Source organism: Poecilia latipinna, unplaced genomic scaffold (genome assembly GCF_001443285.1).
Source record: "Poecilia latipinna isolate Pla-1442-1.1 unplaced genomic scaffold, P_latipinna-1.0 Scaffold443, whole genome shotgun sequence".
NCBI classification, from domain to species: domain Eukaryota; kingdom Metazoa; phylum Chordata; class Actinopteri; order Cyprinodontiformes; family Poeciliidae; genus Poecilia; species Poecilia latipinna.
In genome coordinates this window covers 212-12587 of record NW_015113059.1, presented here as the reverse complement: position 1 = coordinate 12587, position 12376 = coordinate 212, and the positions used below count along the sequence as shown (strand labels likewise).

The 12376-nt window shown below is 38.4% G+C and overlaps 1 protein-coding gene across 1 annotated transcript in view; it reads right to left on the bottom strand.

Moving 5' to 3' along the window:
* The window catches only part of LOC106951144 (globoside alpha-1,3-N-acetylgalactosaminyltransferase 1-like), a 26533-nt gene extending 17845 nt beyond the window's left edge, over positions 1–8688 (bottom strand). Inside the window, exons 1-8 of the mRNA XM_015038487.1 lie at positions 8477–8688; positions 6502–6534; positions 5725–5760; positions 2848–2904; positions 1801–1833; positions 1590–1724; positions 1388–1520; positions 469–664 (exon numbers count right to left, since the gene is read on the bottom strand). Coding sequence (XP_014893973.1) covers positions 469–664; positions 1388–1520; positions 1590–1724; positions 1801–1833; positions 2848–2904; positions 5725–5760; positions 6502–6534; positions 8477–8526 — 673 coding nt within the window. The 5' untranslated portion in view covers positions 8527–8688. The remainder of the gene's footprint in view (positions 1–468; positions 665–1387; positions 1521–1589; positions 1725–1800; positions 1834–2847; positions 2905–5724; positions 5761–6501; positions 6535–8476) is intronic.
* Between the last annotated feature and the right edge of the window lie 3688 nt (positions 8689–12376).

Sequence of the window (12376 nt, the reverse complement as noted above, 5' to 3'; positions counted from 1 at the left end):
ACCTGTTTGTTTTGCTTGTATTTACCCAGAATGCCCCATGTTGTAGTCTACTTCCTGCTTTTGGAGCAGTCTCCGGTCCGCTCAGTGTTCTCATATGCATTCGAATCGCACCAGAATTCACTTCAACTGAACAGAGACCGAGGTTTGTAAGCTGACCGGACTTTGGTTACGCATTCACACCTCCTCAAATGAACTTTCTCGGCAAAAAAACTAGAGTTTGATTGAAGTCGACTAAGCAGAGCTGGTTTGAAAGCACCCTAAGATTTGAGATGAAATTAAGATCCCTTAAACCGTCTACTTTGCCATTAAGGTACGACTCCTTAACCAACTAGAAACGTTTCTTTCATGGTGACATTTGTTTACTGCATGTTGTCCAAGACATATTTTCCCTACATGGTTAATAAAGTATATATCTATAAATCAGGCCATCTCAAGCTCAGAATCCAGAATGAAAACTGGAAGCTGTACCTGGATGGATCACAGCCACCAGTTCTCCTAGAGACTCGGTTCCCCATCGACTGTGAAACTTTGAGTCCACATCCAAACAGAAGATGTAGTCCACATCGTTTTTGAGCATCTCCTCGATCAGGGTCTGGATGATCTCCATCCTTCTGGCTGAGATATCCTGCCAACGTTTGGAGTTCGGCACCGAACGCACCACCAGCTGAAAGATGAGAAAGATGAGCTGCTAATCCACAAAAAAATGCCCTTTCAAAAGCATGCATGCATCTTGATCTTCCCAACATTTTGTCATGTTACAACCTTAAATATCAATGTATTTTATGTGATAGTATGACATAGATGTAACACCCATGCCCTGTCTTCTGGTAATCTAAGATCAACTTGTTGACGTCTAAAATAACTACCTGTCCACCACCTACAAACTACAATCAGCTGCTCAGAACCTGGACATTGTTATGTAAATCCTATAACAGAGCCTAAATGATATCATGTAATCCCTTTGAGTGTCATTTCATGTAGAACTTGCACATCATTCGGCCTTGTGGGCAGGTTTTCAGTGTGATATATAGAATCAATTTATATCTGTAAGATATAATCCCTTTAAGTGAAGCGCCTAATTTCACTGGGCAGAAAACAGTAAACAAGGCTAATGTTTGTTGTAACCTTGGGCATGAAACTATACATTCTATTGGTGTTAACATAGTTTGTCTAAAAGAACTTAACGACTAACAAAGTCATTCAAAACCACTGGATGAGACAGTCAGTCAGGTTGAATGTGCTCCAGCGGCGCGCTCCTTTATTATTATAATATGGGAAATTGCTAATACTGGAGGACGGCGGGAAAGACACGGTATAAATTTAGTAGGCTTGACAGGTATGTGCCATTTGTGATCTAAACTGTGAATTCTTCACGTCTTCTGTTTACCTCTCTGCCAGCAGCCATTTTCACTTTGGGCACCTCATTCGGCTGGTCAGTGAACACATAAACCTTCACTTTGAAACCTACGAAGAAGTGCTGCTCCGCCGTCTCCAGGAAGTCCTTCAGGAACCTGATGTACCTGAACAGGAACCGCAATGATCAGAGGTGGAAGCAGACGAGAAACACCCCACTGTGACGTCACACTCACTTCCCAACAGCAAAAACTGTGGCAGCAACGGTGATGTTCCTCTTTTGGTAGATACTGTCAAGCAGAACTGGGTAGAAGGTTCCCTCCCAGACGACCGGCGCCAACCAGGGCGTCACCGACACAACGTCTGTCCGACTGCGATCAGAGAGCGACCGTTAGGGAAACCAGAACCATGAAAAACTCAAACGCAGCAGCAGGGGGCGATACTCACCCATGCGTGATGCTCGGCTGTGGGTATTTCAACCTGAAACACAGACAGTCAGTCAAATAAAGTTCATCCGACACTTCCAGAGGATTCATCCGACACTTCCGGAGGATTCATCCGACACTTCCGGAGGATTCATCCGGCACTTCCGGAGGATTCATCCGACACTTCCGGAGGATTCATCCGACATATCCGGAGGATTCATCCGACACTTCCGGAGGATTCATCCGGCACTTCCGGAGGATTCATCCGGCACTTCCGGAGGATTCATCCATCATTGCAAAGAGCATCAACCCTTCAACAGGGTAAAAGGTCTTGCATTCATACAAAAAGCAAGACAAAGAAAATGATGCAGAGAACATCGCTATGAACCAACATTTGACCTGAATTTCCTCAGCTCCTTTTCATAAATATTTATATACCAAATATTTCTTCTTTATACCACTGTGGTGCTCATTCTGGTTCCCTCCTGAACAGCTCAATTGATTTTGTTTTTTAAAATGAAGTTTAAAAGTAGTTCCAGTATAAAGCCAGAAGAGGACAGTGTTTCCAAACTGTTCCAGGATTTAGCTGTGTCCTGATACTAGAGAGGAATGTGAAGGTACAACAAAGCCTCCCTTAATAGGAGCGGACATCATCCATAAGCTGCAGAAACATCTTTCTCTGGCAAAAACTACAACTCCCAGTAGTTTGAGACTCTGAGCTGATGTTTTATCCAACACATCCGAAGCTGAAGCGCAGAACTCGTCATTACTTGGTTATATGACAGATTACAGATAAAATAACTCGGATTCATGGAGAGAAAAATGGCAAGAACAAAAACTGCTGGAGTTAATTTGGTAGATAAGCAAAAATATTTAGGTACAAAAGGTTGTAGAGTGAAGCATGCAAAGCCCAAAGGAAAACTTATGAGGAACTGTTCATCATTTTAAACAACATCAGAGTCTGAATCACTGGAAAGACGAAAACTCTACAAACGGCTGATGAATGATTAAGAGAAAACAGAGGCAAGCTGCAGACAGTAATTTCTATGTCAGGTAACGTACGTCTTACCCATTGGTTGCCACCAAGTGTAGGTCAGGACTCCTGAAGAGGTGTCCATCCCCAGATCTGTACAACATGCACAAACATCAACACCAAGGTCAGGTAGAGGACAAGCTGACGGCTGAAACCTGCGTGATATTTGAAAAGGACCTGATGGGGATAATTTTAGCTGTTACCAAACTAAGTTTGAGAAGACTTTTAAAATATGAATTAGGCGTTTTTCAACACATAGCATAATTTTGTCTGATTGTGATGCTACGCTTGGCTGTACTAAACAAGAACAAAGCTTTATGTGGTTAACAAACAGGATTATGATAATGATAAGTCAACAAGTCAAACCATCCATCAGCTTTACAGCTCAACCAAACATCTGTTTGCTCTCACAACTCAGGTGACCTCAGTTATTGTTGCTAGCGTTGCTCAGTCAACTCATCCATCAACGCACTCTAGGGAGCTAAACAACCACTGAATTCCTCTCCTGTTCCTCGAAGTCATCTCACTTCTCATCCAAAAGGTTTTTTCAGTTCTGATCATCTATTTTTAATACAACAAATATCTTTATAAGCTTCCTGAACAAAACAGTTTGCATGGTCAACCCAGTGTCAGACTTGAAATAATTACAAGGAAAATTCAAGAGGTCTCGCCTGGAACGTTAACTGGAGATCGGCACCAGCACTTCCCGACCCCACTAAGGGACAAGGGTGTTAGAAAATGGATGGATGGTCTCTGTGAGGATTTGTGTGTTTTCTGAAAACCAACATTAAGCAAAGGCATTGGCATCATGAAACCTCCACAGAGAACCGTCGACTCTCGTCAGCTGATGTTCTGTCCATCTAGAACAATGACTTGGAGCGACTTGAACAATCACAGGAGCAGTTTTGAAAATAAAGACTTTTCCAGTCTGTTCAGTTTTATTTGATTACCTCTCACCAGTTTAAAGGTGAGAGGTAATCCCTGAGAAAACAGGCTCTGATCCTTCTAATCCCCCCTCCACCCTCTGAACAAACCTGGTTTGTTAAAGGTGTGGAGATGGAAACTGGACTGAACTTTGACTGACTTGAACAAAGCAGATCTTTCTGAGTCTGAAACCACTAAACCCAGCAGGTTACCATCCGGTCAGGTGGATGGTATCCCACTCTAACATGGCGCTCTTTCTGTCAAGGATCTGGTGGGTTCACTGTTCTTGGAAAAGCCAGCTTCAGTGAAATTCCCAAAAAAACTTCTCATTAGAGGAAATCCTTCTCTCTAGTCAGAACATGCTTAAAGTTCTAATTAATCCATCTACGATTTTGCAATTTTTGCTATCAAATCTGTGATTTCGTGGCTTTAATTTAGAATTATTTTCAAGGAATTTTGCAAAATATCATTAAACCTCTTTCAAAATCTACATATTGACCTGACTTGTGAATCTACTTGAGTTTAATAAAATATCTGAGGGTTTTGGTGTTGATCTGCTCCCACACTGGACACTGGAATTGCAAGCGCCACTCCAGCCAAAGTTTTGAAATCAGGTAACATTTCTCCAACTGAAGTGAACAGAAGTCGGTAAAACTCTTTGAACGAGGAGCAGCGGATGGAAATCCCACAGCATATGCGCTCATTCTGCAGTCGTGGTTTAGCTGCACCAGACGCAAAGTTTAAAATGTCTGCTCCAAGTGGTCTGGGGAGTGAATGGGCTGAAACGATTAGTCAAATTAATCATGATTAATCGATTAGTGACGCAATCCTCAACTAATTTAGTAATTGATTAATCGTTAACTGGAGTATAAGGATTCAAAAAGGTGATTTGCTGAAATAATAACAGAGCAGCAATTAAGACAAAACTGTACTAAAAACATTTTGTATTTAAGATGATTTTTTTTTCAAATACTGTAAAAAAAAGCTCTATTAATCACATTTGCTGAAAGTCATTACATGAACAATCTGCTGAATCTGCTAATCTTTTTAACTGATTAATCAATTAATCATAATCATAATTAATAGAATCATTGATTACTATAATGATCAATTTCTCAAATTGGCAGCTGCTTTCAGATTTTTCCATCACTGATTAAAAATCCAGTAAGAATCAACACCAATTATATCTTAACATTTGCAATAAACTCACAATTATGTATTAGAAAAAAATGTAGGATTTATTGATTTTCTGCTAATTTCACATAAAACTGGAGGAACAGTTTAATTGTTGTCACTTACTGAACCCTCTACAGCAAATCGCTAAATATTTGAAATATTTGGGTTTAAAGCTGGCTGAGACAATACATGGAAGTGAAAAGAGAAAAAAAGCTGATGGTGCTGCAGCTCCACCTCCTTCCTTTAGTGGAAAATAACAGATTTTGCTAACATCTGCAAAATAAATGCTCTCCATTCAGCGAACTCCTCCCTGCTGCACAAAGAAAGCCCAGCAGGTCGGGCTTCATGAGACAGTGGACAGTCAGGAAACACATCCTGAGGAAAAACTCATCCATTCAGGATCACTGGTGATGAGATGTTATTTTTATCTGGATCAGATGTAAACAGATGCAAAGTTTCTTGAACTCGTTTGAATACCACAATTCAAAAAATTTCCAGAACTTCCTAAATATGTTACCTAAATTAGACATTTGCGGTCCCAAAGTGACCCAGAAAACCTGACAAACACACCAAACTGAACCGAAGTGAGGAAATTACTTTTGATGTGACCAGTCAGAACCAAGCCACCGGTTCCCCTCCACTGTTTACACAACCAGCCGATAAGGAAGAACCCTGAGGGAGTTCTGGCTCTGGACGTGTTTGCACCCTTTGGCTGGAGAGCTTTGCTTCGACTCGGTCGTCAGGTAAACACCCAGCCCGTTCTCAGAACAAAGGTCGCCCCTAAGGCCACGCCCAGCAGTGGCTGTTACTCACCGGCCTTCTGAAGAATCACAGAGGCCTTCCCTGAATCTGCAGAAACAAAAACGTGCAATAATAAGAACCTTAAAACTTCCCTTTGTTACACTGAATGATGAGATGAAGCTGAAGGGAGAGGCTGCAGTGGAAGAGAGTTAGAAACCTGTTCAGCGTTATTAGATGATGCAGATGAATCCCTGCTTCAACAATCCAAAATGGATCTGAGAGTCCATGTTGTTTATTGGAGACTCCCACCACAGAAACACTATTTAAACTCGGTTTTCCTTTTTTTCCTTACGATTACTTAAAAATAAACCCAAGAAATATCAGTTCATCCAGTAAAGCTTTTCATATAGAGTGGGTGCACTGCAAAAAGCACAAAATATTACCAAGTAATTTTGATATAGTTTCTAGTGGAAGTATCTCAGTACACATTAAATACGACAAAACTTCTTTAGAAGTTACTTTTTAGCAAGATATAGTAGTAAAATACTTGTAAAATACTTGTTCCATTGGCAGATTATTTTACTTATGATTCTAAAAGTACCTTTTTTATCAATTACAGCAAATAATACAATTGCCTATTGTTGGAAAACAATAAAAAATTAAGATTTAAAGGAATTTACATCCAAATTTATACAAGAATAAAATCATCATTGATTTTATTTTCATATAAATAAAATCTGTCTCTGTTCAGACACAGAATGGATTTCTGCATGTTGAGACCAAAAGGAAAGAAAAGAGCAAATTCAGGGCAGAAAACAGGAGAAACAGAGATTGTGAGTAAGGAACTACCTGTAGATCGGCTTCAGGTAGATGAACATCACTCTGTGGGTTCAACCACAAACAAGGAAACAGGGATCAGAAACCAGCAATGGGAAAACTGCCACGGCTGATGGGAAGCATGAAATCTTTGTTTTTTATCACGTGAATGAAGCTAGGAGCCTCCAAACCAGGAGAGGACCTCATTAACAGACATGAACATTTTAGAGCTGGAGCTCCTTTCTACACGGCGAGACACAAAAACAGGAAATGTTTCAAATGTGCTGCTGGAGCTGCAGTTTTGCACCAACAGTATGAAACACCAGATATACATATTAGCTTAATGTGATTTTATTTATTTTTAATCACATTAGACAAAGTTCCTGCATAGCTGTTGGTGTTGACTGCATTGTGTCAATCCAAAAGGCTGCGCATTAAAAAAATAAAGTACATTTATATGTGTAGCGAAATATTCAGCTGATCTGAGTCTTTATTATTGTGTTTGGACCAGCAATGAATAATAAAACATCTGGGTTTATTTGAGTCCAGTTTTTTTACAGTGCAACTCGCCAGAGGAAGAGCTCCTGAAATGGTTTGGTTCCTACTCATTTATGTACTTTTCTTTGGGGAAGTGAAAAGCTTACGATCGAATGTCATTTTCTTTTTCCTGTTACTTGTGTTCAGACAAGAAAAAACACTTTCAGGGTGTCTGACTCCTCTGCTTTAAATAGACTGCAGTGAACTGAAGTGAGCGAGACATATAGGTACCGTTATGACAAAATTTAATCGGTAGAGTGATTTATGACCCTAATCATTAATTGCTTTTGATTTCTGGTGACAGGTGTTCATCCCTCTTCCCCCCAGATGTGCCCCCCTTAAATAAACATTCCTTTGACACCTGTTAATCCCCAAAGTTCAACATTTTTTTGACGGTTGTTAATCCCCAAAGATAAACATTCCCATCTTTGGGAACTTTTTCCCGCCTCTATGAATTAGCCAATAGAAACAGGTATCAGCAATGAAACATTTCTCTCTGGTAGGTGCAATTTGAGCCTGGCACAGGACATCTGTTTGTCAATGATTTAAAGTACAACATAGTCACAAAGGGGAGGGTTGATGGCACTGGTGCTCAGTGTGGATTAAAGTACAACACATTTTAAGTCTTGTTTGTGATTTCCTTCATGCAATCAAAAAAAAACCTGAATCTATAAGAACTAAACTCTAAAAGTTCCTCATTTGTACATGTATTTCTTAAGGATATGTGACAGGCAGTAAACAGGCCTAAAATTTAACATTTAGCTTTCTGCAGTTAAAGTGAAAGACAAACTCTAACATCACTTCCTTTCCAGAATTTGGCCTCAGATCATTGTGAAGCTTTCAGGTTTCGGTGTTCAGTCTTTTTCCTGCTATTGAATCAACACTGATCTCCTCACTGCTTCATGCTTTCTCCAAAATAGTAAAGGTTGGTTTAAATACATTTGAAACTCAGATTTTTCCCTGTAACACTTGCTAATGTGATGCATGTCAGTAAAAGTTCCTCATCTGTGCATTTATTTCGTAAGAATATGTGACAGGGACTAAACAGGCCTAGGTGAGGCTACTCATATTTAACTTTCAGTTTTCCCCAAAGTTGAAAGTTTTTTTTTTACACTGCACAAACACACTTAACCATCTTGCTCACAAGATGGGAAATTGTTTTGTTACCTTTAAAATTATCCACAACTTTTGACCTTGACTTATACGCTGTATGTTCCTTTGCCTTAATGATGCATTCTTGAAAATATTTAATTTGCAGAATCCTGATAATAAAACTTCAATTGTGAACTGAATGATTAGATTACATCTAGATTCAACTGTTAATTAGTAATCATACTATGGAAATGACTATCAGAACTATAATTTTTATTGCTTTGAGTATCATGTAAAAGTTTTCCGAAGTACATCACACTTGAGGTTCAACATTCGCTGCAGCACACACACACAGCCACACACACACTGCAGTACTCACCCCAATACCACAACCAGAAACAGAAGCACTGCCACAAACTTTAGGTTCATCGTCTTCGTCGGAGTCCAACAGAGTCTGTTCTGACGCCTCTCCGTCCTAAACTTCAAATCCAGCAGATTCTGAAAGAGGCTCCTCTTCACAGTCTATTGGAGATCTTTAAGCTTCACTGGATTCCTATGTAAAGAGACCAGGAGATGTTTAGATCCTGCTGACTTGGACAGAGAGTGAACGGAGAACAAACAGTGGCGAGAGAGAGACGGAGGGAAAGAGAGAGACAGGGAGGAGGTTGGCTGGTAGAGATAGCCAGTAAGAGTTGCTCCCTGTTACTGCTTGTTAATGCCTGCAGATAGACAAAGCATTCAGGTGAGCTCCAGTTTTAACGAATAACCTGATTTTTTTCCAGGTGAAGCCCAGGTGTAATTAAACACCTATGCAACTTGTCTGTCCTCTTAATCATTCATCCTGTGGAATGTCCTGCTGGGTTTTTTCTGCCCCTGATGTCATTCTGAAGCCCCATAAATGTCCAGACTGTTAGCTTAGCAGCTAATAGTCACACCAAAGTGTTAACATGGAAAAAAGAGAACTCTTCGTGTAAAAACAGGTCTTTTTCTTACATGCAGACAGAAACCAGACAGCTTGAGTTAATGATAGACTTCTGAAACTACACTTCTGTTATTCAATCACCATAAAATACAAAACATTTCCTTCCTGATACCAACATGGAAACAGTGTGAACAGGACGTCTAATGTGTACAAACCTAAATCAGTAAATTAACTTTAGTGCTCACCTGAAGACTGAAGACCACAAAGCATCAGTTAGTTTGACTTTATCATTTTAGTTTGACTTCAGAGCAAACTATATAAAAAGTCAGATCAGATCAACATCTGATCAATATCTTGATCAGACAAAGCACTCTATTTACAAGAACACAGTTAGTCAGTATGTTCCTACACACTGACAGGACTTTAATTATCCCCATTTGGTGTTTATATATTCTGACTTAAATGCCAATAAATAAGCCTACAGAGCAGTGGTTCCCAATAGAACAGTTAGCATCAGCTAACTGTTGTAAAATTAGACATAGCTAAAAAGTACAACATGATAAAACTACACCACTCAATTAGTTCTGGTAGAACACATTTAAAGTGTTTTTTGCAATCCTAAGAGCCAAATGTAGCTATTTTTGTACAGTTTTGGCTGAATTATTGTTCTGAATATGTTGTTCTTTCAGTAAGTGGCTTTTGTTTGAGTCTGTATAGTCCAGTTAAAAATTAATTGATTACTAAATTAGCTGGTGATTGTTTAAATAGATCACAATCAATTCAATTAATTGGTTCATTGGTTCACATTTATAAAAATGTTAAACTTGAAAATTGTCTCAAAATTACAATATTGTCTTTTATTGCAATAATTTCTGTCAGTTTGTTGTCCAGTAAAGTTTGCAATTGTGGCAAGCCTAACTACAGAGTTTTTAAATTAGACCAAGTTTTATTCAGATATTAGTTTATAGATATCTGAACATCATCAGCCTAAATTTAGAAACTCTAATATGATGGAGCCACTTTTTCTATGCAAAACTCGGAGGTATACTCGTTTGATTAGGGATCAAAATTGCAACATTTGTTACATTTTCAGCAGCTGTGGTTTGCTTTCACACTGCAGTGTCAAACGAAACAGTTTGAGAAACCTGCTCCCCCCTCGCCTGTAGGGGCGCTGCACCAAGAACCACTGAAGGAAATAACATGAAAACCTCCAAAGGAGACACTGAGCGCAACTTCCCTCTTTATGAAATGAAAACAAAAATGGAGTAGCGTCAGTAGCAGTTGCAGGATTACTCTCTTGTCTTTGGCTAAAGACTACCAGCCATTTCTCTTGCTATTGTTAATTTAACGTGTTCGTTTTGGTTGTTTTTACCCAGAATGCATTACTTGGATCAAACATTTCAGGAAATAGAAACAATTTGGGTAATTTAATTTTTTTATTTGGTTCAAACTAGGTTGAAACAGAACAGTCCCTCTCAGAGCGATGAGGTGGAACTCGATTTATGTCCTCCACTCTGTTAACGTTATCATAGAATAACATTGTTAACAGTATCATAATTATGTCATAAGGTTTGACAGTTCCAGGTACAAAATTCAAAAAGGGTGAGCCAGTTGAAGAACAATAAGGTGATTATTCTATTAAACAGACACCTGACACAACAATTAAACCAAATAGTCAACATATCAAATAGTCAACATACCTACGATGGCATATTAAAGATGTTGTAGATAGAAAAAAAGGAGTAATAAATTACAGCCAAAAGAAAAAATACTTTACTGAAAATTTCTGAGCTACAAAAGTTTAAAAAAAAGAAAAATGCTAGAAAAATCTCAGAAATCTTGAGAAAAAAGTTCAAAATTTTCAACTTTTGAAACTCAAAAATTTTAAAGTTTTTTTTTCTAGAAGATTTCTGAGATTTGTCTGAGAAATTGGCATTTTTCTAGCAAATTTTTTACCTTGTTTTGTTCTAGAAAATCTTACATAAATGTAGAAAAATAAAAGTTTTTCTAGCAAACTTTTTACTTATGAAACTCAGAAATTATCTTGCTTTTCCTAGAACATTTTTGAGAATAATCTCCAAACTTTACGGTTTTATAGCAATTTTTTTGACTTGAAAATCAGAAATTTGCTTGTTTTTTTCTAGAAGATTTCTGAGATTTTTGTTGGAAATGTACAGTTCCTTTGTGTTTTTTTGTTTTAGTTTTTAATACAATTTAAAAATAAAATCCATATGATTGGGGTGTTAATGCTAAAAAATAAAATCCACACTGCTAAATCAGCATAAATCAGCTGCTTTTTGACAAACAGAAACTGAGAAGCAACCAGAACTGCAGCTGGTAGACTGCCTGTTATAATCCGGGCTTCCAGGTTCTGTTTGGTTCCTCAGTTAAAACAAACATGTGACAAAGTTCTGACCCAAAATTGTTCATATTTTACAATCCTTGAACAGCAACATGAACTCATCCAGTCCTGTTTGCTGCTCCAGATATTCTCACCGTTAAAGTCCGAAACAGAAAACATCCTGCCCCTAAAACGAACCACGACTGTCTCCAGGTCGACCGACTCAGAACTCCCAGAACGGCTGTTAAACTCATGTGCGCTGAAGGGCCTGTCACCATGGCAACGGCCATGGAGTCCAACGGCAGGAAGTCCCTTAGAGAGATTTTCAAGATAAAAACAGAAACGGACAGAATCTGCAAAAAATCCGTGTATGGTTCGTTCTTTGTTTTTTGTTTTCCGTTTCAAATTAAAATTGCATAAACAAAACAAGCATGTGTTTTTTTTGTTTGTTTTTTTCGTTTTTAAAACGAAATTAGAAAAACGGCAATTGCAAAAATAAAAAAAGGGGTACATTTTGGGGGGTGGGGGTTTAACTGCAATGGTTAAACCAAAGATAAGCTTTTATTTTGTTGTTAATTCAACGGGGCCTTATGGCGGAACCAGAAATGAAGACCTGAACTCCCGACACATAACTTTTCCAGTTACCAGTAGTGGCGGTAATGTACACATGGCGACGCAAAGCATTACTGGTTTCAGAGTATGTTTTTTCTCTCTCAAAAAGTTCGATAATCAATGCAGAAAACGGTTCAAGTGCAGCCATTGTCTATTATTTAGGGATGGTTTGTCTTTATGCCGTCTTCATCCACTGTAAATGATTTTTCTTTGGCGACTTACTTCATTTCCAGTATCGCTACATATTAAAACAACAACCGTATTTTATTTTTATTTAGATGGCAAAGCAAAACTCAAACACTGTTGATTTTCTATTAATTCGATTTTGCATTTTTTAGATTTAGGTATCAAAAACGAAGAAACAAAAAAAAAACACATCCTTGTTTTGTTTATGAAATTGTATT